Below are 25,868 nucleotides of genomic sequence, written 5' to 3'. Positions count from 1 at the left end.
AGGAAAAGGGGAGTGACCTCCATCCTGTTGGATGTATCAATACCTCGTAAGTTGTTATGTACTGCTCTGCTGACTAGACTCATTTCCAGATGGAGATGAAAGAAGTTGAGTGTATAAAAACTAAGTGCTACTGTATCCTTGTTGCACATCCTTGCCAAGTTAGGGCTAAGCTAACCTCTTTTTAACTGTTTAGTGACTCACAAGTGCCTTTTTTGGTTCTCAAATAAAACCAGAACCACAAGGTGCCAACATCAGGCCCAATGGGAACTATAAACAATAAACACAGTGGGATCTTAGGTTTTCTACACATTTCAGTCAATTGTGTCACTGGATAGGGAGCGTTCTGCTACACAATATCGTTTGTGAAAACCTTCCTTTTCTCTTCTCATGCCTTCATAGAAGATGCTTTAAATACAGGTGTAGATTATTCTCATAAAATTTTTTGTAGAGATGGGAAAGTAGGTATATGGGTCAGTAGATATTAATAGGCTCTCAGTCTCCCCTTTTTGGAGAGTACCAATCAGATCTAAGTCCTGCCTCCCCTCCCCTTCTGAGCTTCTAACTTTCTGCTCTCTTTCATATACTCTTGGAATCTATGACTCAGCAGCTTAAAAATTGTGTCTCATCCACCTTAGACTTCCTCTTTATATATGTTGTCTAGTTACATTGCTATTCTCATCTTTATTCTCTTTCCTTTTCTACTTCTTAATTCAGCATGACGGCCAGTTCAAATGTTATGGTTGATGGAGACAAGACTTTGTTTTAAAAATCCTTTTTTTGAATTGTTTGTATCCTCATTCTACTGCTTCATCCTTAAATGATTTCAAAATGATTTTACGTAGTTGGGTTTTTGGACAGATTTTCTCTATTTGCTTCTCATCCCATTGCTTCTCACTGTTTTATGAGGTGGTATTTCTCACAATCACCCACCATCCTCTCTTGCAAGATTCTACAAACAAGTTTATCAGAAAGACACTGAAAATTAGAGTGGCAAAGTACTCCAGAGGTTATCTAGTCCAACCCTTACTTAAGAAAGAATCCCCCTTCTACCCATCCAGGAGGTAGTCTCCCAGCCTTTGTATAAAGACCTCCAGTGAGACAGAACCCCTTACCTCAAAAGGCGCCTAGTGCATTTTCATACAACATTTTTTTAAAATTTTATTCTTTTATTTTTTGCGAAGCAATTGGGATTAAATGACTTGCCCAGGGTAACACAGCTAGGAAGTATCAAGTGTCTGAGGTTGGATTTGAACTCAGGTCCTCCTGACTCCGGGGTCAATGCACCACCTAGTGGCCCTGTATGGCTTTAATCTTAAGAAATTATTCTGTTCTGGCCAGAAACTCCTAGGGTCTTCCCCTCCCATATTGATTCTTTTGTGAAGACAAACTAGGCCATCTTTTGCCTTAATTATTACCTAGCCTCTTGCTGAATGGGTATTGCCTCAGACAACCTGCGAAATGAGAAAAGACTTTAGCTTGAAAAGCCCAAGGTCTCCCATTGCATCCTAGGTCATCACCAGTGGTCTTGACATATATTGTCACTGGAGTGAGGCTGACTTTGCACAGCTTTGCCTCACTTAAATCCAATTCACTTGCAAGCCAAGATATCACCCTACTGACGAATAAAAGACAAACAACATCTTTTCTAGATATTTAGTATTGCTTTAATGATTTGTTGCCGTTGTTCAAGAATTTCAGTCATGTCAGACTCTTTGTGACCCCATTTGGGGTTTTCTTGGCAGAGACACTGTAGTGGTTTGCCATTTCCTTCTCTAGCTCATTTTACAGATGAGGAAACTGAGGCAAACAGGGTTAAATGATTCGCCCAGGGTCACACAGCCAGTAAGTATCTGAGGTCAGATTTGAACTCAGAAAGATCAAGGTGGTTAGCATATTAAAATTCACAGCTGTCATTAATGAATGAATACTTATCGAATGAAAAATGAATTAAGTTTAGATGTACTCAGTGATATTTTGTTAACTTAGCTTTCTACTTTCTGCTACCAGGAAGGCAAAATTGAGTTTAATTGAAAATATTATTTAAAAAGGGTCACACACTCTGAAAACGTTATTTCAATACTAATTCCTTCCTTCTTTTTTCTTTTACCCTATAGTGTTAATAGGAGAGGGTAACTTTTTTATTTCAGTGTAATTGATAAGTGACCTACCTCTGAAACCTTAGGTACTAGATAAAACTAGTTCATTAATCTTGAGTCAAGTTTTCAGACATTCTGGGAAGAAAGTGAATTTGAACGCATATGGACACAAAAGAACTATTATAGACAAATGTGGGTCTCTCCCAAACCACTGAATTGTTGAAAGTCTGCTAATAAAATTGAAGATAGGTCTAAAGCAATAAATAACTAACTTTTTGTGATTATTTTATATGAACTATGTGTCCTGAACATGTATTCTAAACTCTAGCCAATGTCTGAAGTGAGGGAAGAATAATTAGCAGATTCTTTCTTATACTTTTTGTTCTAGCAGGCTAATTATATACTTGTATAAGTAAAATCTTCTTTACTTACCAGGGCTTTTTGCATACAAACGAGAATCTTGCATTTCACACTGAGGACCTAAACTCAAGGGAAAAATTCCCCCAACTTTCATATGCTAATTTGCCTAGTCAACACAAAAGACCTTGTTTAATCAGTGTTACCAGAAAGTTGAATTCAACAAAAGATTTGCTAATTCTTCTTCCCTCACTGCAGATATTATATTTATAGATACAGGATCTGAATGTTGTTTTCATTATTGACATAGGGGATGTCTTTCAGAAAGCAACAAAAACTGTGGGTGCCTACCTGAGGAAATTATTATTTAATAATTTTAATTTTCTTTCATACTGTTTGTTCATAATATTGTTTTGTTTCTGTACCATAAAATTATTTTGAAAAATGTGATACATTTGGTCTCATGATTGAATTGGAAGTTTTAGGAATCTAAACATCAGTGGTAAATAAAATGATTCAGATTGTTTGGAGCTACATATTATTCTTCATCCCTACGACTAGACCCTTTCTCTAGGGATGAAAAAGCAAGAATAAAATCAGTCCATATACACTGAATCTGGCTGAAGATTCATCATTCCTTAGTTCTCTGTCTCTGATGTTTGCCTTATTTGATCTCTGGAGCTACACAGGCACTCATATATTATAACTTCTTCCTTGCTCAACATGGTGAGAACACAAGGAGCCTAGGCTCTGGATTCAATTTCACGTTTCCCTCCCACTTCAACAGGTTTCTATAGGTATTCAGACATCACTCTCACTACATGTTCAACTTAAAACCATACATAGGCGGCTATGACCAAGAACCAACCATTCCCATTTCCCTCACTATCTGATTGTACTAAATATCCTGGTAGAAGGAAGTACCAAGCCAGCCTCCACAAATAGAAGTGCCTTATGAGAATCTTTTGTATACTGTAAAAGGCAACCCCTGTGTGTGCCCTCTTCTGATTTTGGCCCCGACTATTCCTACCACACTAGGATACAGGTCAATAAACGAGAATTTGTGTGTTCAAGCTGCTCTGTAAATAAACTAAAAGCTTATTTTAGCTTTCTAAAATTAAAGCAGGAAAAAAATCCTTAACAGATTTGTGTGATGGAAGGAAGTGAAAATTGGAAATGTTATTAAAAATCTATCATCAAAGAAAGATCATAGAAATGAAAAAATAAGTGCTAGTGTAAATTTGTCACTTTAAAAGTTTCTCTGAGCAGAGTAGAGGGGAGCAGGGAGTAAGTGTCCCTTTCTCAGACAGAAATCTTGGTAGACTTGGAGCCATCAGCCTGGTTAGACAGGGGAGTTATACTGGAATTAAATGGATACACCCCCCCCCCCAAAAGCTGTTGCTTTCAGTTGTGTCTGACTCTTAGTGACCCCATTTGGGTTTTTTTGTAGGTTTTTTTTGGGGGGGGGCAAAGATAGTGGAGTGATTTGCCATTTCCTTCTCCAGTTCATTTTACAGATGAGAAACCAGAAGCAAACACGGTTAAGTGACTTGTCCAGGGTCACATAGCTGGTAAGTATCTGAGGCTGGATTTAAACTCAGGAAAATGAGTCTTCCTGACTCCAGGCCCAGCCACTCTATCTTATCCACTGCACCATCTTGCCAACCCTTCTCTTCCATACTGGAGCTCAAATGTTCCTTGGGTTGGAAAAAGATGTCTTCATCCTTGTCCCATATTTTTTAATTGTGCTAAATTTATATTAAATTCAAGGAGGAAGCTTCTATTTTATAGTCAGAGCCCTGTGAAATTACCCCCTCAAATATATATATTTTTCCTATTCTGTTAGAAAAAAAATTACATAGGAAAGGGCCTTCTCTGTAAACCTATGTGAGTACTCATAGGTGACTTGGCTATTGGTATCCTCTCTTCACCCTCCTATTGGCCCCACTTTAAAAGTGAAAGAAAAGGATATATCTAATACTTTTCTATGAGTATTATTATATTTTTTTGGGGAGAGGTAAGAGGTAAATTCTCTCCCTGCATAAATCTGTGAAGGGTAGTTCTGTATTGATTTGGGCAAACTTCTTTTCTGACATACAGATTGGAGTGTTATTCTTACTCTTTGCTCTAGATTATAATAAGAATGTATTACTATAAGTACTAGTCAATTATATTTCATTTTTAATTATATTGTATATTTCATTTATAATTACATTATATTTTAAGGTACTTAAACACATGTTGAAATACTTCCATTTCTAGGGTAAATACCAATTTAGAAATAATCTCTCAATTACCAGATTGGAAACCAAGTTCTGACCTTCCAAATATGTTAATTCAGTAGAAATAAAAATTTTTAAAAAGACCTCCTATACTAATACAGATTCATTTCTTTTTTTTTTCCTTTTTGGTGAGGCAATTGGGGTTAAGTGACTTGCCCAGGGTCACACAGCTAGTAAGTGTCAAGTGTCTGAGACCACACTTGAACTCAAGTCCTCCTGACTCCAAGGCCAGAGCTCTACCCACTGTGCCACCTAGCTGCCCCAACAGGGTCATTTCTCTCAGCAAGATTTGAATCTGCTATGGACAAAATGACTCGTCTCGCTTCTTTGGTAGTTATAATTTCTGATATTGCAAGATGTCAGGGTAGCTCCAATTTTGTCACAGAATGCTGTAAAATTTTCAAAGGTATAAAGATCCAAAAATTGACTTTATTCAGAAAAAAGAATGTGTACTATATAGCATAATCTGGGGGAGTTAAAAATATTGGTATACTCAAACTCCAAAGATATTGGCGCTATTCTAGAGTCCTCATCATCATGGGAGAAGGGCTTTAGAAGTAGACCCCAATAGGCAGCTAGGTGGTGCAGTGGAATAAGTGTCAGCCCTGGCGTCAGCAGGACCTGAGTTCAAATTCGGCCTCAGACTCTTACTAGCTGTGTAAGCTAGTCACGTAACCCTGTCTGCCTCAGTTTCCTCATCTGTAAAATGAGCTGGAGAAGGAAATGTCAAACTACATCCAGTATCTTTGCCAGGAAAACCCCAAATGGGGTCATGAAGAGTCTGAAACAATTGAACAACAGGCTTACTTTCCTTTAGCTTCCTAAATCTGTGTTTTTCATGCTTTCCTTTTATTTGTCTAATATTTTTCTTTGTTTGATGTCCCTTCTATATAGATGTTCTTTTTACTTTTAAGCCGTTATTAAGCCAACTTTGTTACCTATTATTTCCAAATAGAGTACACTGCCTGATAGGTTGAGTGTCTTGTAAATATATTATGTGCTGTTCTTCTAAAGACTTTCTAATATGTATGTAGCTGTTCTGCTGTGTGATGGGAGAGCATATTTACAATGTCCTTTTGAGAACAATTCAGACCTCTTTTTTTTTTTAAATTTCCCACTCTAAAAGCAGCACATAGAGCCAGTCACTAATTTGAAAACACCTATCCTTTCACAGATCACCTAGGTGGGACAGTGGATACCATGCTAAGCCTGAAGTCAGGAAGACTCATCTTCCTGAGTATGAATTTGGCCCCAGATGTTTACTAACTGTGAGACCCTGAATAAGTCACTTAACCCTATTTGCCTCAGTTTCCTCATCTGTCAAATGAGCTGGAGAAGGAAATGGCAAACCATTCCACTGTCTTTGTCAAGAAAATCCCAAATAGGGTCACAAAGAATTGGACATGACTGACCAAAAACAATTAAACAACAACAAATCCTTTCATAGATTATTGATATATTTTAAAACGAGCTTTAACATATTTTAAATATTTTTTTTTAAATAAAACTTAGGGTTGTTACAGAAAGAATTTTCCTGAAAGTAATCCATCCTACTTTTCTCCTCTGACGTAACTGTGGCCCTAAATTCTTGTTCATTTATATTTACTATCTGTTGTATACACACACATGGTTGTCCACCTAACTACTCCTCTTAAGTTGGGCTTTAGGTGCTCTTCGTCCGTTTGGCTTTCTCTGTGTGGATAGTTAAGTCAAACTCTCTTGAGCAGCTACAGATATCTTCCAAGAAGCTCTGTAATATTTTTGAGCTTCATATAAATAGTATGATGTCATCTCCAGCCAGGAGGAGGAATTCACAATATACAGTCAATACATTTTTTATCACGGACTCTGCATTGACCCTCTTTCGTGATGGCCACAAATCAAGAAAAAATTGTAGTCCCCAAAGAATGAAAAATGATTACTGCTTAGAGAGCAGAGGAGAAGAACATACTTAAATGGGCTGAATGAATAAGGGACTTCGAAAAAGCACTGGTATCAAGAATGTCATTGGGGAAGTGCATGAATGAAAAAGAATATGGGCTCATCATATGACAAGAGCAAGAGGCACCATATGGACAGCCTGAGGGCTCCACTCAATGTCAGGAGAAAGTGGAGGAAGACCCTGTAGCATGTCAGGGGGGCAGAGGACTATTGAGGCAAACTGATCGTAGGACATAGGCCAGAGGCATATAGAATGGGCAGTCAAGGATGGGTCATGCTTGGCATTGTTGGAGGAAGAATCTAAAGTGATGACGTTACAGATCCATTTGAGTATTTGTATTTTTTTTTTTTGGGCAATTCGGGTTAAGTGACTTGCCCAGGGTCACACAGCTAGTAAGTGTCAAGTGTTTGGTCTGAGGCCGGATTTGAACTCAGGTCCAGTGCTCTATCCACTGTGCCACCCACCTGCCCCTAATATTTGTATTCTTAAATAATGGAGTACATCATATATTTATTTATGAGGTTTTCTGTGTGCATTTGCACATACATATTTTGTTCAGTGCTTCATGATTAGGCATTTACATACAGCTTTCCTTCTATTATTCCTTTGTAAATAACAAATGTAGAGCATAAATTAGAAACACTTCATTATGCAATAAACCCTTCTTTCATCCATTTATCACAATTATAAATGTAGAATTTTTAGAATTCTAAGGGATCTCTTTTACTCTCTCTATTGCATTGCCTTTCGGATCCTCTTACAGTTTAGCAAAGAAACCACTCAATTTCCTAATCTAGACACTGTATTTTACCAATTGAACTGATAAAAAATGTGGTTTTATGTGTATTTGTTTACAGTTGGGTCTATTATATGTTTATTGATAGAAATGAAAACATAACAAGGCCTGATAACAGCTATAAGCACTATTAGGTCTGTATCCCAAAGAGATCAAAGAAAAGGGGAAAAGACCTATCTGCACAAGAATATTTATAGCAAATCTTTTGTGGTGGCAGAACAAGGAGAACATTGTACTCAGAAATAGCAATAGTTTAAGGGTGTTCAACTGTGACAGACTTAGCTACTGGGATCAATACAACGATCCAAGACAATTCCAAAGGACCCATGATGAAAAATGTTAACCACCTCCAGGGAGAGATCTGATTAACCCCTAGTGCAGATGGAAGCATACTTTTTTCACTTTCTTTATGTTTCTTGCTTTTTGTTATTATTATTTTTACAAGGCCAATATGGAAATATGTTTTGTATGGCTTTACAGATATAATTGATATCATATTGCTTGACTTCTCAATGGGTGGGGTAGGGGGAGACAATTTGGAATGCAAAAATTTTTAAAAATCAATGTTAAAAATAAATAAATTTTTAAAAAGTTGTCATTGTCAAGGAGCTCGGAATCTAATTGAGAAAAACAGACGAATATGTGAAAAAGCCAGGAGAAATAATTGCCAAATTGGGTGGGGAAGAACTCATAGACTCTTAGAGTTATAACTCTCAATAAAGTAGGAATATTCTCTATGACAGTCTTATTTTGAGATTGATTTCCCTATCTTGTCCAGGCTAAAAGTCTACTTACTCATTACTGCTCAGCACTGAAGCCGATTCAACTCTCTTCCTAACCTGGATGAATTCACCTCTCTTTAGGCAATAGGGTGGCTCCCCTGCTCCAAGGGGTCATTGTATTGTTGCTGGACTTAATGTGGATGAATGGAAGGTTTTAGCACTACCGTAGCTCAGATCTCTCCAACTCAAGCAACCCACCAGCCTCAGATTCCCCTAGAAGTAAGGATTATAGACCAGTACCACTTCCCTGTGTTTCTCTGAAATTTCTGACTGGCCTCTGCTTCCATTGACAAGGAGCTCACGACCTTGCTATCTTACAAGAGAGCCTATTCTTCTGTCCGATTGCAAATAGCAATTGTTTTTTGTTTTGGCTGGAAACTCTGAGGGTCTTTCCCTCCCAGAATGATTCTTTTGTGAAGGCAAACTAGGCCATCTTTTGCCTCATTTCATTTCTGAATGAGTGTTGCCTCAGACAAACTGAGACCTGGGAAAGGCCTTAGCTTAAAAAGGCCGAGGTTTCCCACTGCATCCAGGGCCATCGCCAGTGGTCTTATGTCTTGCCACTGGACTCAGATGATTCTAGAGAAAAGAGTGAAGCTGATGACTTTGCTCAACTCTGCCTCACTTAGATCCAATTCACTTGCAAGTCAAGACATCACCTTCTTGAAGTCTTTGGTCCTCCTCAAGAATGAAGGATGAGTGACAAACAACAACAATGCCTCTGTCAGGCAGCTTTAAGTATTTGGAAATTCATCTTCATATTGAGCTGAATTCTGACTTTCTGGAGCTTCTAAACATTGAAGCTTTTTCAACAGAAATGTGAACCACATACATTTCTAAGTCTACCTGGCTTTTGAGGGGGTAGAGAGGGGAATCCTTACAAAATGCTTCATGCCCAGAGCCTTGGCTATAAATTTTGTTCTGAAATGATGACTCCCTACCAGTTCAATAATTTATTTTGGGTAACAGAGAAAAGGCCAAACAAATCTAGGATTTAATAGTGAATAATAGTAGCTAGCCTCTATAGAGGGCTTTATGGTTTTCAAAGCACTTTACAAATACCATCTCATTTATTTCACATAACAACCTAGAAGGTAGGTGCTATTATTAGCTCCATTTTGCAGATAAGGAAACTGAGGCAGGAAGTACTTGTGACTAATCGGGAGCCACACAGCTACTGTCTGATGTTGGATTTTTTTTTTTTAATTTGGAGGCAACCAGTATTACATGACTTGCCCAAGGTCACACAGCTAGTGAGTGCCCAAGGTCACATTTGAACCCAGCTCCTCCTGACTCCAGGGCTGGCACTCTACCCACTGCACCATTTAGCTGCCCCTGATGTTAGATTTAAACTTATTTCTGTGTGATTCCAGGTCCAACGCATTATCCACTGCACCACCTAGTTGCCTTGTGCTCTCCTGGAAAGTACCTTTATCATACCATATTACCCTGGAATGACTCACATTCATATCTATTACGTAAGCTTGGGGGGAGGTGTCTTAACCTTTTTTATGGACCTTTTGTCAGGTGGTGCAGATGACAGAATGCTAGGCTTGGAGTCAGGAAGACCTAAGTTCAAATTAAGCTTCTAACACTTACCAGCTATACCTGGGCAAGTCACTTAACCTCAGTTAAGTTTCCTCAACTATTAAATAGAGATAATTCATACTTTACAGGGTTATTTTGAGGGTCAAAAAAGATAATATTTGTAAAAAGTGTTAAGCATAATGCCTAGGCATGCTTATTCCTTTCCTTTTTTCTTTCCTGAATGCTTTTTAAAAAATTCATAGGAATTAAAATATTTTCTTCATAGGAAGTAAATGCTAAGTTTTACTTAGAGGTTAGTGAAAATAAAGATGTAATTTTTTTTTTCACACCCAAGTTCACAGACCTTCTGAAATCTATCCGTAGAGAAGAAGCCCTGTTGCAGAGCACCAAGCTAGCTGTGTCTACTGTAATTTTCCTTTGGAAAATCTTAGTGTGAGTCAGTAGTGGCACACACTACCCAGACAGAACTCCTATTAAAGATCTCACTAGGAAATGGAAACTGGAAAAAACATTCCCCCAAACTGTGCTTCCAAATGAAACATATACCATGTGTGAGAATTTAAAAAAAAATCTATATTCTCTGGCCAGGAATGCTGTAGGAGATTAAATGCGAAACCTTCATAAGCTAGAGTGGCTTGGAGAGGGTATTGGAAGAGAGAGGATTTTGACTTTGTACTGCAAGAATACATAACATTTCAATAACTGGAGAGAAGCAGGGCTATCAACTCAAGCCAACATTCAAACACATGAAGGGTAATATTAGAGTCATTCATTCCTTAACTTATTCAATGAGCATTTAATAACCACCTAATATATGCAACGTTAAAAAGCAGTTCTGTCATACATTAGTTACATGATGGTAAGAAAAGTCTCTACACTCTCAGTATCCTAGGATCTATATCAGGGAGAGTTCCCACACTGATGGAAGCATAAGTCCAGATCTTCCCCTTCTCCCTTCCTCCTTCCACTAAAAAAAAAAAAAGTAAATATGTGAGATGTGATCTCTGCCTTCACAGATCTCACAACCTATAAGGAACAGGGATAAAAACGTAAAATATTTCTACTCAGAAAGCTTCTGATCTTTAAAAAAATGAATTTTTAGCTGAAATCTATTTTCTCCTTCAACACACACACACACACACACACACACACACACACACACACAAAATGTCTTTCCATGGAAAGGTCAAATTGTTTTGTAGGACAAGAAAGCTTGATGTGATGGAAATAGCCAAAGACCAGGTTTCAAAACCTGTTTTTACTACTTCCTAACCATGAAACATTGGGCAGACCATTTCCCCTTCTTAGGACCTCGGTTTCCTCATCTGTAAAATGAGATTGGATAAGATGATTCTTAAGGTCTCTTCCAACTCTAAAAATCTATTCTTTTGAGACATTCTCCTGACATATATCTTTTTATAACCCACAGACTCTTTTGTTGAGTACTTATATAGGGTTGTCTTGCCCTCTTCAAAGATTTTTATTTCTCTCTTCCTTACCTTAGCCTAGGACCAGTGCTCCTACCTTACCTAAATGAGTTTAAAATAGTGCAACTGAAAGACCATACTTCTTGAGATCTGGCTAGCAGAAAGCTTCAGAATGGGTTGTAGATAGGGCATATCCTTCCCATATGACCTTATAGTTATGTGAGAAATGAATATTTCTCTCATATTTAATAACTAATTATTGTATTGGGACCAAAGTTTTTCCCCTTTTCTACTTCCTCATACAGAAATCAACCGGAGTGTGAAATCTCTCTTAAAGATTTACCCAGGCCAAAATCTAATCAGAGAGTAAAAGAAATTCTAAGGTTAGGCTAATGAGTGTATTCCTGCTTATTGTGTTTGCTGAGACAGGTCCTGAGAAAATATTGATTCTCCCTATTATCAACACAAGTGATATAGAAATGGATGTCTCTGACAAAGATTTGAGTGACCTAAGTTACCCCACCTCCAAGATAGCCCACTTCCCATTTGATTAACCAATCAAAGGTGAGTAGGCACCGGGGGAATACCTCCTCTTCAAAGGGCATATAAACTGTGACCCCAGTGTCATTACAAGTCTTGGTCTAAGAGAGATAGCCAAGTAATCATCTTTTTTTATTAATTACCTGCTGGCCTTATTAATAAAATGATTAATTACCCAGAAACTATGTCTCTCAAACTTTTTAATCATCACAGTTAAAAAGGTGCATCTACCATCCAAATCTTTCCTTTTTAGGTCAGTCCTAGTATTTTCAGTTATGTACAGACTAGAACATCCTGCTAAAGGATTGTTACAAAAACAAAAAAAAAATGAATTTGGAGGGACAAGAAACTTTAAACTTATTTTTCACAATATGTTTTAATTTTAATCCTAGAACCTACAAATTTTTTAAAGTGTTTTATTGCTACAACTGTGGCTGGTTTGCAAGAAGCCTGTGCTGAATTTGTTTTCTGGAATTGGCATTACTACCCTTAGGCCAAAAAGAATAAAGCAAAGATAAATAAATTTGTGCCACAGTGCTTTGGAAATAACATTTTCCAAAGCCTTTGAAATTCTAAATTATAACCTGCTACTTTTGCCTGGAGGGATTTTCCTAAAATTATCTGTTTGTTCCTGAAATGTCACCTCTTTGTTCAGAAGAGTATCAAATTACTAAGGGGTTTTCTGAGGTTAAGCCTGGTGACAATTGTTTCTGGTCTGTAAATAAATTTCCTTCAATGATTAGCTCATTTCTTCATGTCATGACTCAAGGTAATATTGAATGAGGACAAGGCAGCAATATCATATAAAGGATCCCTGGGAAAGTTTCATGATGGAGTATGAAGTTAGAGATCACAAATATACTTGAGTGACATATGATGAATCAGTTTCCATTGTGTATTAGGCTTAGTAGCAAAGGGAAGGGTTTGTGGTAAGGGAGAATGGGTTTTAAGAATTTATTAAAACTCTCTAGAATAATTCCTTCAAAGACTAACCTATGCACAATGATGCAGTCCAGGGAATGATACTGGATGAGCTAAGGATTACTCTTATCACCCTGGATTGTATGGCTTGTTACATAGTAGTGAAACAGATTGAACAGTATATGATTAACAATTGAGGCAATTGTTAGTCATATACTTTGCTATCAAACCTTTACTGTCTATCAACCATTTATTGAGTACCTGATAGACAAAAGGTAATGTGCCCAGGTCTGTGCTGGCAACCAAGAGAGATATTGTCTCTACCCTCAAGGAGCTTATATTAAAGTTGGAAGGACGAGTCTTACGTGCATGAAAAAATTACTAAGATACAAGGCAAATGTAGCAAGTGACAAATGAGCATTTTGATGATACGTGCCACAAGAACTCAGAGGACGGAGAGAGAGTGTATATGGCCAGTGAAGCTTTGAGAAGTAGTGGCAGAGGAGAGGCAGTATGGGTCAGTGGATGGAGCACAAGAACTATAGTCAGGTAGACTTGAGCTTGAATATCCACTCAGACAACTAACTAGTTGTTTGACCTTGGGCAAATAACTTCCCTGGGTCTCAGTTTCCCCACCTATAAAATGAGGGGGTCAGACTTGATGATTTCTTAGGTCCTTTCCAGCTCTAAATCTATGGTCCCATAAGTAGAATTTGAACTGGGTATTGAAAGATTTTGATAGGGGGAGGGAGGAAGAACATAGGAGATGGGAAGAAACTGGCATGAGCAAAGATGCTGAGGCAGGACAGTACAAGGTATGTTTGAGAGATAAAGGGTTCAAAAGTTTGGCTGAATCTGATATCATCAAGTAATATTAAAGTGAGCACAAAAGCTAGAAAAATAGTATAGGCGGACTAGTCTTTGGAGGACCTAGTGAGCAAAGAAAAAAAAATAATGGAATAATTTGAACCCATTGTTTTGGTGACCTAAAGAGGATAGTGAAAAGGTGACTTGAGAAAGTGGAGAATTGCAGGAAATCGACCACCTCTTGCCTCCCACCAGATATTTCTACTAGGGACGAGGAGAGGAAAAACAACCTTTGGGAAGGGAAACTCATGGTAGGCAAGGTCCCAGTGGAATAAAGTTGTTATAGAGAGACTGATATTATGATATATGTTAATGTTCTGCAGGATGTGATAGACAGGAGACCATACTTTTGCTTTGTTGGTGTTAACCATTTTTTCCCCTAAGCTTTGACTTGTTTTTTTCTACTATAAGCACTCCGTCTATGGTCTCAGTAACATAGCAGCTATTCATACTACCTAGAGAATCTGTTTCTGTTAGTATTAATGTTTTTTTATGTTATCAAGTAGCTTAAAGTAATAAAGGTTTTGCTTTACAAACTTCATGTCTAAGGTGGAATGTGTGTGGTGGTCACTAGTGAGGGTGCCAAACAAGTTAAATGAGCTAGTCAAAGTATACCTGAAGTGTCAGGATGCTGAATGATGAATTCTTTCTGAAGGTTCCTTTCCTCTCGAGGACAGTAGACCAAAGACAGTGTTAAGAGAGTGACCAGGAGATCAAAGATTAGCTTAACAAGTTATGATCTACCCATAAGTGGACAGGAAATCAGGCACTTATAGGAGAACGGTGTGTTGCCATTATAAAATAAGGCACTGATACTTCTGAGAGTCTTACATCTGATCTTTCTCACTCTCCTCCTCTCTCTCTTTCTCACACTACATACCTATCACCTATCTCTCTGTCTCTCTCCTCACCCTACTTATCACCTATATGTCTCTCTGTTTCTCTGTATCTCTGTCTCTGTCTCTGTATCTCTCTGTCTCTGTCTCTCTCAACACACCTGTCAGATGTAGGACTTGCTCTCAATATGTATATATGTGTACACACAGATACAGACACACATATATAACATAGATGTTATATAATGTTCAGTAGCACAGTTAGGATCCAAAGAGTAGGTCTATTTTGGATTATAAATGCCATATTGGTCAGTTTCAATTTGGTCCTACTGGGAAATGGTAACCATTGATGGTTTCTGGGCAGTAGGATGCCATCATATAAACAGTACTTTAGGAAGATTAATCTGGTATATTGATTGGAGCAGGGATTGTAGGAAAGACATTTTATAAGGCTTAGTATTTATATTTTTGTATATATTATATATTTTTATATGTGGTGTATATATATTATATGCTATATTATATTATGTGTATATACTGTATTTAAGCATATATAGTATATATTTATAAGGCTTACTATAATAAAACACAAGGTATCAAGTACCTGTATTAGATTGTATTAGGGCTATCTAGTAGATGAGGCTTGACTTAAGTTAGTCTTGTACTTTAGGTTCAGAACTGAAACAAAATGAGACGCTCATGGATTATCTAATAGTTAACTAAAGGAGGTTTACATAGCCATATCTTAGAAAGGATACTGATGAGGTATATACCCTCCTTAAACTATTCCCTCACCCTACCCTCTAGAGATCCCTCCCTTTTTCTCTCCCCTCTCTCTATCTCCTTAACATTTTATTTCTTTCTGAATTTAGACTTTTATACTCTTCTAGATATGTATGTATTGTTCCCTCTTGAACCCATTTCCAATGAAAGTAGGTTATCAGAACTAACAAGCCTCTTCCCTCTCTAATTCCTTTGTGTCAATTCTTCCTCTTGCACCTCATTTGTATAAGATAATTACTCATTTTAGTTGTTCCTAAACAGTTCTACTTTTTAAAGTCAGATCATACTCAGGTCTACCCTAATCTTTCTTTTCTTTTTTATTTATTTATTTTTTGTCCAGGCAATGGAGTTAAGTGACTTGCCCAGGGTCACACAGCTAGTATGTGTTATGTGTCTGAGGCCGGATTTAAACTCAGGTCCTCTTGAATCCAGGGCCGGTGCTCTATCCACTGTGCCACTTAGCTGCCCCCTACCTCAATCTTTCTTATGAACTAGTTATTTACTAATAACAATCTTAGACATATGTTTTACATTTTACATGCATGAAAGGTAAACAGTCTATCTTTATTGAGTCCTTTGTAATTCATCTTTGGTATGTACTTCATATTTCTCTTGGTTCTTCTATGTCAAATCTTCTATTAAATTCAGGTTTGTTTTTTTTTTTTACAAAGTCCTGAAATTTCGACAATTCATTAAATATCCATTTTTTTTTAAATTCAGGATTATGCTTAGCTTTGCTGGGTATTTTTCAGCTAGAACCCCAATTCTTTTGCTCTTTGATATATAGTGTTCCACTACCTGTGTTCTTCTAGTGTCACTGCTGCTAAGTCTTGTGTTATTCTAATTATGCACCACCATATTTAAATTTTTTTTCTTGTTGTTCATAAGATTTTATCCTTGAGCTGGGGGTTTTGGAATTTGACTATAATATTCCTGTAGGTGTTCCTTATAGGATCTCTTTTAGGTGATGATGGCTGGATTTTTTCCTATTCTATTTTCCTTTCTTGTTCTAATGCTTCAGGACAATTTTCTTTAATTATTTCTTGTATTATTGTATCAGATTCTTTTTTTGATCATAGCTTTCAGATTGTCTGATTATTCTTATGTTTTCTCTTCTCAATCTGTTCTCCAGATCAGTTGTTTTTCTTATGAGGTGTTTCACATTTCTCTTCTATTTTTTCATTTTTTATGTTTTGTTTTATTATTTCTTGATCTCTTATAACTTCACTGGCTTCACCTTGCCCAATTCTGATTTTCAAGGAGTCATTTTCTTAAGATTCTGGATCTCTTTTTCTAATTGGTTGACTTTCTTTTCATAATCTTCTTGTTGTTCTTGGATTGTTCTTTTTTTTTTCTCAATCTCTCTCATTTGATTTTTAAAGTTTTTTTTTAAATTCTATGAATTCTTTTTGGGCAGGTGACCGTTTGACATTACTCTTTGGGGTAGAAGAGGGTTTCTTTACTTCGTTATCCTCTTCTGAACACAAAGCCTGGTCTTCTCTATTCCCCTAGTAATTCTCTATGGTTGAATTCTTTTCTCCTTTCCCTGTGCATTTTTTTTTTACTGCTGTGCATTTATTACTGTGTGAAATAGCTTAATTTTTATAATCACCTCTAGTCCTGGGGTATAGGGGATGGTGCCTCTGGCCTCAGATCCTCCTTCAGTTCTGCTCTCTGGCTTGGAGTCTAGATCAAGACCTCAAGCCTCCTGTAAGTGCCCACAGCCAGGGGCATCCCCCACCCCACTGCTTCTGCATTCACCAAGCTGGGGTGTGCTGGTGCCTTCCCCCCACCCTTCACCACCCTCCTTCTCTGCAGCTGGGTCTGGTGTTCCTTGTCAGCAGAGGTTCTCAACACAACTGACTCCAGGGCTTGCTGCTTGTTATTTAAGCGGTCCCTAGCCTGGAGGTGTTTACCCTTTACAGGAATATCGTGGGGTTTTTCTTCAGATCTTCTCCTATTGTCCCAGAAGGACCTCTGTTCTGCCCCAACTCTTATTTATTTTTACCACTGCTGTGTTCACCCTGAAATGCTATTTTACCTCTTTTGTGGGGGGAAATCTTGAAAGCTTGGAATTTTCTGACCTTCTCTGCCATCTTTGCAGAATCCTCTCCCACATCCTTGTTCTTATGGAGCTCACAGTGTACTAGTGGGACAAGACACAAAGCTAGATAACTATGGTATACAATATTACACAAAGAAGTACAAAGGTACAAACAAAGTGCTTTGAGAGGCCAAAGTGGAGAAAGATCATTACTGGATGGAGTGAGGGAGTGACAAGTCAGAGGAAGGTGGATCAGGGAAGGCTTAGTGAAAAAGCAGACAATGCATGTCACAGGAACTCAAAGAAGAGATCAATGTGGATCAGAATGATTGAAAATGATTCCATGAAGTAGGACTTGAGTTTTGGTGTTGTATAATTTTATAACAAAAACATTTTTGGGGGCAGCTAGGTGGTGCAGTGGATAGAGCACTGGCCTTGGATTCAGGAGGATTTGAGTTCAAATCTGGCTTCAGACACATAACACCTACTAGTTGTGTGACCCTGGGCAAGTCACTTAGCCCCATTGCCTACCAAAAAATTTTTTTTTATATTAAACTATTACCAAGGGCTTTATCTAACTGAAGGAAACAATGAAAAGGACTGGACTAGATGAGTATATAGATTGATGTATAGTTCAAATATAATTTGCATAACTTACAAAAAGACAGTCATTTCTCAGGTGATTTCAGGCTCCCGTACCTGAATTCACTTAGTCCTTTGCTACCTATACACATGGTTGTTGTCGCAGATTCCTGACTACCCCCACCTCCCAAATAAAAACAAAACAAAATAGAGTGAAGGATAGGCAGCATGCTACAAAAAGAGTGCTTGTCTTGTAGGTAGAAGCCCGGAGTTTGATTCCTAGCTCTGGCACTCATTAGTCATGGACTATGAGCAAGAGAGTAGAATGGAAAGGCCACTGGGTTTGGAATCAAAAGACCTGGGTTTGAATCCTAGCTTTGCTATTTATACATCACTGGAGAGAAGTCACAAACTCTCTGAGCCTCAGTTTCTCCATGTGCAAAATGAGGGGACTGGGCTAGATAGTTCTGAGGTTCTTTCTAGTTAAATATAGTGATGCTTGTGATACACATCTTTCGACCACCTGATAGGCTATCCCAAGAATAGGAAGTGATTGATTATGATGAGGATAGCAATACTTCCTGTGAAAGTTTCATCCATTTGCTCATAAGTTTGTACTTAAAGGATAGGAAATGGACTTGAGATTTCACTGGTATAGAGAATTCTTAGGTGTGGAAACTTCTTCTACCAATGTCGGTCAGCAGCTTCTCTGCAATTTATCATTTTAGTGCATTACCTAGATCATCAAGAGGCTAAGTGATCTGGACAGGGTCACACCCCCACTATGTCAGGTCTTCCTGATTTAGAGGCCAGCTCTTTATCTACTATGCTACACTGGCTCTCTAAGCTCTTAATGAACAACAATAAATAGTATTATTTCTATACATGAGTTGAAATTATAAATGAAAGTTATAATGAAGTTCATTTGTGTATTTTCTAGATTAATTCTTTGCCAGTATATGTTGGCACTTTTATATTTCCTACTTTCAAATGACAAAACTGAATGATAACAATGGTTCTTTTATATGTTAGTATCAAATTCAATGACCACACATGACAGAGAAAACAGAGAATGAAGACAAAGTTCCCTTTTCAAAAAATAAATGGTATATCAATTATCAGCAAGCCTCATATCTATCACTTAGCAACTCATAACTTGGTTACAAAGGGAGCATACAGTTTAATTTATGATATACTTACTTTTGTCACAATAGATGTGCAATGAATTCTTGAATAAAGGTGTTCCAACATGGTGGTTTGATGTGTGTGTGTGTAATGTTAACAATATTGTTGATACAATATAGCATATATTAAATACATTCTATATATTCCATACATACAGTCTATAGTCTATTCTATTCTAAAATGTATTTGTATATATGTACATATATGTGTGTGTATATACACACATATACACACATATATATACATACACACACACACACACACATATATATATATATATAAGACTAATATCAGAATTGCATCAAGGCAATTCTGATAGAAGAATGAAGCACAAAAAAAGAGAAAAAAACAAAATGGAAAGAAAAAATGTTCTTTATACTTTTAAATACAACCAATCCACACATTTCTAGAAGAAGAGAGGGCAGGACATTCCTTAGGACACTGCCTACAGCCAGGGCATTAATGAATGGTCCCCTTTTTTTTAATCAATATTACTGATAATTCAACTGAGTGCCTAAGCATCTCTGGCCTACCTTGGACAAACAGTTCAGCCTTACTAGCATAAACAGTGACTTGTCTAAACAAATCTTGGTCCAAAACTTCTACATAGGAGACGCCTGTGTTCCACAAAATCTACAAGAAAAACAATTACTGTTTTAGGTAATCATGAAAAGTGATACCAATCAAGTTTTCTAGATTATAAAAGTGCTTTAAAAAGTTTGTAACAAAAAAATTCAAATATCAAAGCAGATTTATAAATGGCAAAATACAGTATGCATCTCACCCCAAAAGAACTTGATGTAAAAAACAGCATGGGAAGAAAGTGGTCCCATTCTTTGAGAGGAGTCCCTGAAGCTTTGCAAAATGGCAGAATTAGGTCTCCATTGTAGTGGTGTACTTTTACAAGTTGTGAATCTCTTGGAACAGTTTTATAAACAACACTGGCATTGTTATTGAAAGTATGTGAAGAAATCCATCAGTGCGTGGTCCTTTTAAAATGCTGTACTGATTCTACAAAACAAGTCCCTATGTTGCTAAGATGCTATACTTAGGGGAGCACTGTCCCTCACTATCTCTCCAAGCTGACGGAGTAGTGACAAAGCTGTGTGTCTAAATTAAAGAGACTGTGCATCTTCCTGTAATGTTATTTGCCTCCAAATTTTAAAGGAGTTATCTTGATGTTGGTAATTGGTGGAGTAGGCAGCTTGGAAAGTAGCTTCTGTGTGTGATGGAGTATGTCAAGAACTCTTTGTAGGTGCAGAAACCAGTGGTGTGGTTGTAATAGAGAGATTAATTATAAATCTATGAGGAGAGTGCATTTGGGAGACTGATGTGATTGAATAGAAGAAGCTCAGAGCATGAGTGGTTTATGTCAAGATATGGATGATGGATTTACCCCAAATCATTACTTTAGGGAGTGTAGTGAGTCTAAGAATTAGGGCAGAATGTGGAGGCATGCACTTCCAGCTTATGTAGTTAGCCCATGGGACTGTGTATGCTGTATTCTTGCTGTGAAATGATTGCTGTCTTTTGGGGTCATATCATCTCTGTCAGATATGATATATTTGAATGGCATAATTCTGAGCTTCAGAAGAGAGATATCCTAGGGACCCAAATAGGCCTAGAATCCAGGGTGTGAGTAAAACAAGTATTTATTTAGTTCTTAATATGTCTAACAATCTATAAGGTTTTATGAGGAATCTACTTGGCTTCAAGTAACTTCTATAATTTCATTGGACAGGTGAGATAAATGCACATGAATCAATAGCAAAAATAAAAGAAAAATAAGAAATGTAAATTCCTTAAGAGTAAAGAGTGAATTATTCTTTGTGTTTGTATCTCCAGCATATAGTACAGTCTTTTGCACACAGCAGGGGCCTAATAAATGCTTGCTGATTGACTGATATTACAGAAAGCATAATTAAATACAATAATGTGTGGTACAGACTCACCGATTTTAGAAGTCGGGGGGAGAGGGTTGAAATGATGAGAGGTGTAGTTTAATGGAAAAGTATGAGGAGATAAGAGGAAGAGGTTTTGTGTGTGTGTGTGTGTGTGTGTGTGTGTGTGTGTGTGTGTGAGAGAGAGAGAGAGAGAGAGAGTTTCAGATGAGAATGTAAACAAAGGCCTATAAACAAAGGTGGGAAGGTTATCATGTTTGAGGGAAAAAAAAGGAACAACTGTTATTGAAGCCAAGGGCTAATGTTCAGGGAAATGATGTTGGTCAAGGAAGATAGAGCCATATTACAGAGAGCCTTAAAAGTTAAGTAGACACATTTAGATTTGTTGTAATGAAGTATACCAAACCATTGCAGTTTTTTTTTTTTTATAGAGCCATGGCAAAAGTGGTGTTTAAAGATGGATTGAAAGGAAGAAAAACTGGAGTCAAAAAGGCTAATGAGAAGAATGCTGAAGTAATCTGCACGTGAAATGAAGGCCTGAACTCAGTTTGTAGCAATGGAATTAAGGAAGGTATGAATATGAGAAAGATTTTAAAGGAAGAATTGATAGGATATGGTGACTCATTGAGTATGGGGAACAAAACAGAGACAAAAGGATAAAAAATGACTATAAGGTTTTGAGTCTTGATGCCTGGGAGAATGATATCATTAACACACACACAGGGAAGCTGACTTCTATCGGTAGGGAATAACACCTTATTATTAATAAATTAATATAATACCTTATTAATACCTAAGAATTAATACCTTTTTAAGGAAAGAAAAAAAAATCAGTTATCAGTGATATAAGGTGCTGAGAACTTAGGACACCCAGCACAGAATTTTAAATGGTCTTTGAAATTATCACAATGATTAGTTCCTAGTGTCTTTTTTGTAGTTAATATTCACCTGGATACTCAGTCAGTCAATAAACATTTATTAAACACCTGTTATGTGCCAAAGACTGTACTAAGCCATACAAAGAAGGGCAAAAGACAACCTTGTTCTCGTGGAACTCACAGTCTAAAGGGGAAGGCAATATGTAAATAACTAAATCCAGGATATATAAAAGATAAATTGGAGATAACCCACAGAGGGAAGGCACTAGCATTAAGGGAAATCAGGAAAGGCTTCTTACAGAAAGTAGGATTTTTAATTTGACGTGAAAGAATCCAGGGAAGATAGGAGGCAGAGATGATGAAGGAGAGAATTCCAGCCATGACAGAAAGCCAATGAGAGTGCTCAGAGTCTAGTTCTAGGAACAAGAAGGAGGCCAACATTACTGGTTCACCAAGTATTTGAGGTGGGGGGTAGAGAGTACAAAGGTTGAGGTGGGAGAGGGAGAAAGTATGAAGAATTTTGAATGCCAAAGAGAGGATTTTGTATTTGATTCTGGGGGTAATAGGGAGCCACTGGAATCTGTTGAGTGGGAGGGTGACATGGTCAGACCTGAACTTTGGGAAGGCCACCTTAATAGCTGAGTGGAGGGTGGACTATAGTGGAAAGAGATTTGAGGCAGGGCAAACAAACCAGAAGGCTGTTGCAGTAATCCAGGCATGAGGTGATGAGAGCCTGTACCGGAAGAGTGTCAGTGTCAGAGGAGAGAAGAGGCAAGAGGTGTTACAAAGGTAAAGCTGACAGTACTTGGTAATAGATTAGGTAGGGGGTAAAAGTGAGGAATCAAGGAGGGCAACCCCCAGGTTTCAAATTTGGGTGACTAGGAGGATAATAGCAACCTTGACAGTAATAAGGAAGTTGGGAAGAAGGGAGGGTTTGGCAAAAAAAATACTCATGCTCTAGAAAAATACAAAATACAAAATACAACAGGTAGCTTATTTTATCACTTTACTCAAAAAGAGGTTTATCACTGGGTATTTCCATTTTACCTAATTTCAATGTAGATATCTTTGTTGGCCTTTGCTTTTTTCTCTTACTTCCTTTTTCTTTTTCCCCCTTTCTTTCCTTTTAAGGACTTGATCTTGAAAATTTTACAATGTTCTAATATTTATTTTAATATTCTGATACTTATTAGAATATTATAATCTGGGAGGAGCTAGTAGATTTTAAAGACTACACTTCTCACTCTGTCTTTAACAATCATTTGAAGATGTGTGTCCTATTGCAAAATAAAACTCCAACCAAATTTGCTTCCTTCTTAAAATCACAGGCGTGGCCTCACAATAGAAAAGAAAATGAAATATGAATAAAGGCCATGGTATCAAGGGTATCTCCTGAACCAAGAGTAAGAGGAACAGACAGGAATACAATTACACAGCTCAAAACTTAGAGGTCACATAAAAATATAGTATTATAATATTTTTATTAGCTACTAAATCACTAGAAAGTACTAATATTCAAAACAGGAGGTTGTGTTATTGGTTCAAGAAAAGATGAGATATTGAAAAAAGAGACATTTGTGGAAAAGCAATAGGCCATTTCTTGCCCATGGCTGCAATCTTGGGGATGCAGAACCGCCATGACAAATCCAACTACCATCACAATCACACCATTAAGGAGCATCACGCTGGCCAGAATCTTATCTGGGTGTATCCATCTTTCTTCAGAGAGCTTCAGATAACAAGCCGATGGGATAACAAAAATAAGTGGAGCTGCACAGAGGACACCCTGTGAGATGGAAATGAGAAGAAACAAGGTAATTTGGCAGAACAAACACTTTTTTTTCCAGACAGTTACCAAGCAAGAGTGTTTGTAACGGTTCTGTAAAACTCATTTAATGACTTGCAACTGAATCTGAAAGAGGAGGAGAAAATGCCAAAAGATTTAGGAATTATATTTTACTTTTCTCAGGGTATTTTTACAAATAGAGGATTTTGCAACCACAGACCCAAAGAATATTAGAACTGGAAAGGACCTCAGAGATAATCTTGTCTAATCTCTTATTTGGACTGAAACTCAGAGATGTGTAAGGTAACTTGCCCAAGATTAGAAAGAGGGGCAGCGCCAGGTCTAGAATGCAGACTTCCTGACTCCTAAATCCAGTGTTATTTCTACTCATAAGACTTCAAAATACAAAAATCAAATCACAACAGTGTGGGTAAACAAACAACTTTCTTAAGCTATTATGATTCAACATATATTTAAGAATAGGAAGTATTCCTCATAAATACCATGACAAATTGTTTTGTTTTGTTTTGTTTTTTTGCAAATGCATGTTTGAATCACTTTAAGAAATATATTTATCTATACCACAATTTTGCTCAAATATCCTATTTATCAAACTAAAACTTATACTTTACATAGTCAATAAAATAAGGTATAAAGATTTACTTTAGACAAATTCTAGAAATTTCTTTTCTTTTTGGTTATGTCTTAGTTCTTTAACTTTTCTATACAAGTTAGCGAACTCTGTCAAATATAAAGGGCCTAAACCTTTGTTGGCATGAGACTAGACTTTTTGGGAAGCACATTTCCCCTTTTCATCTGGGAAGCCTCCTCAGTGTCAATTTAAGTATATATCCACGTAAGTAAAAACAGGAAAAATAGCATTGTAAATGCACTTAGCAATAAATAGCACGTCTAAACCCTCCTCTGAGTAAAACCAAACATACTCATTACCTTTACAAATAGACATGAGGGCCTAAGTAGCCTGGCTAATTCACCAGATCAGATTAGCACTTGGATAAATTCAACCAAAGGGCAAAGTGTCAGATTTAAAACAGAGGTTAGGAGATAAAATATATAATTAAGAAAGAGGGACTTGGCTATTCTACCTGTTGTCAACATTCCCTTCCCCCCTCTCCCACTATGGGTGTTATTGACCATCCTCTGTAGTTTATTAAAGACAGGCTAGAAGCTTTTAATTTAAAGACTTGATAACAGAAAGTCTTGCCTTTCAGGTCACGCAACTAATGCACACCTAGAAGATTATTGAATTTAACTGAATCCATAGATAACATTTTTCATAAAAGCAGTATTTTTAATTTTTAGGGTTTGTTTTATTTTCTGGTACTGCCACACTTTGCCTTTGATAACACTTGTAAAGGCAAATTTTCTGAATGTGAAAAAAGAAAGAATAGATGACATCTACAGAGTAGCTTTAATGGAAGCACAGTCTTCAATGTGTGTCAATTTGGAAAACCTTGATAATTCCTTGGTAACCTTGATAACCTTGGAAACACCTTGATAAAAAGAACATGGGCAATTATGGTTTACAAAATTATATAATGAGCAATAATGCCGATTTAAAAACGGCAAAAGGTGACAGACACTGCAGTGGCACTATGGTAAAGGTTTCAGGATTTGGGAGATTATAAATAAGAAAGGCGTCACAGTATAATGCTGCTGTTGGAGTTCAAATCCCACCTTTGAGACTTCCTAGCTGTTTAATAGAAGTAAGTTATTCAGCTTCACTGAGTCTCATGTGTAGAACAGAGATAATACCTGCAGTCACTATCTCACAAGGTTTTTGACAGACTTAAAAAAAAAACCACTTCTAGAAAAATTCAAACTCCTTAAAGGCAAAAACAATTTCATTTTTATCTTTGTATTCCTGGTGTCTGGGATGTTGAATTGAATTGAAGCAGGATTAAGGAAGGAAGGAAACAAGCATTTATATTGTGTTTGCTGCATACCAGGCACTGTGCTAAGCATTTACAAATATTTTTTTATTTGATCCTCACAACCCACCTTGGGGTTGTTGTTGTTCAGTCATGTCTGACTCTCTATGATCCCATTTAGGGTTTTCTTGGCAAAGATACTGGGGCAATTTGCCATTTCCTTCTGCAGTTCATTTTATAGATGAGGAAACTGAGGCAAACAGGTTTAAGTAATTTGCCCACAGTCACATAGGTAGTAAGTGTCTGAGGCCAGATTTGAACTCAGGAAGATGAATCTTCCTGACTGCAGGCCCAGTATTCTATCCACTGTGCCACCTAGCTGCCCCTCAATCTTGGGAAGTAAGTTTTGTTATTAACCTCATT

General features: G+C 37.2%; 1 protein-coding gene across 3 annotated transcripts in view; it reads right to left on the bottom strand.

The window, feature by feature from the left end:
- Positions 1-22,376: 22,376 nt before the first annotated feature.
- SLC38A11 (solute carrier family 38 member 11) overlaps positions 22,377-25,868 on the bottom strand; it is a 70,794-nt gene continuing 67,302 nt past the window's right edge. For all 3 annotated transcript variants that reach the window (XM_027866081.1, XM_027866080.1, XM_027866082.1), the window contains one exon: positions 22,377-23,553. In XM_027866081.1, the coding sequence (XP_027721882.1) occupies positions 23,266-23,553 (288 nt within the window). In that variant the 3' untranslated portion in view covers positions 22,377-23,265. The remainder of the gene's footprint in view (positions 23,554-25,868) is intronic.

Source organism: Vombatus ursinus, unplaced genomic scaffold (assembly GCF_900497805.2).
Source record: "Vombatus ursinus unplaced genomic scaffold, bare-nosed wombat genome assembly UNPS02014779.1, whole genome shotgun sequence".
In the NCBI taxonomy this organism is placed as follows: Eukaryota; Metazoa; Chordata; class Mammalia; order Diprotodontia; family Vombatidae; genus Vombatus; species Vombatus ursinus.
This window is presented reverse-complemented; position numbering and strand designations above follow the sequence as displayed.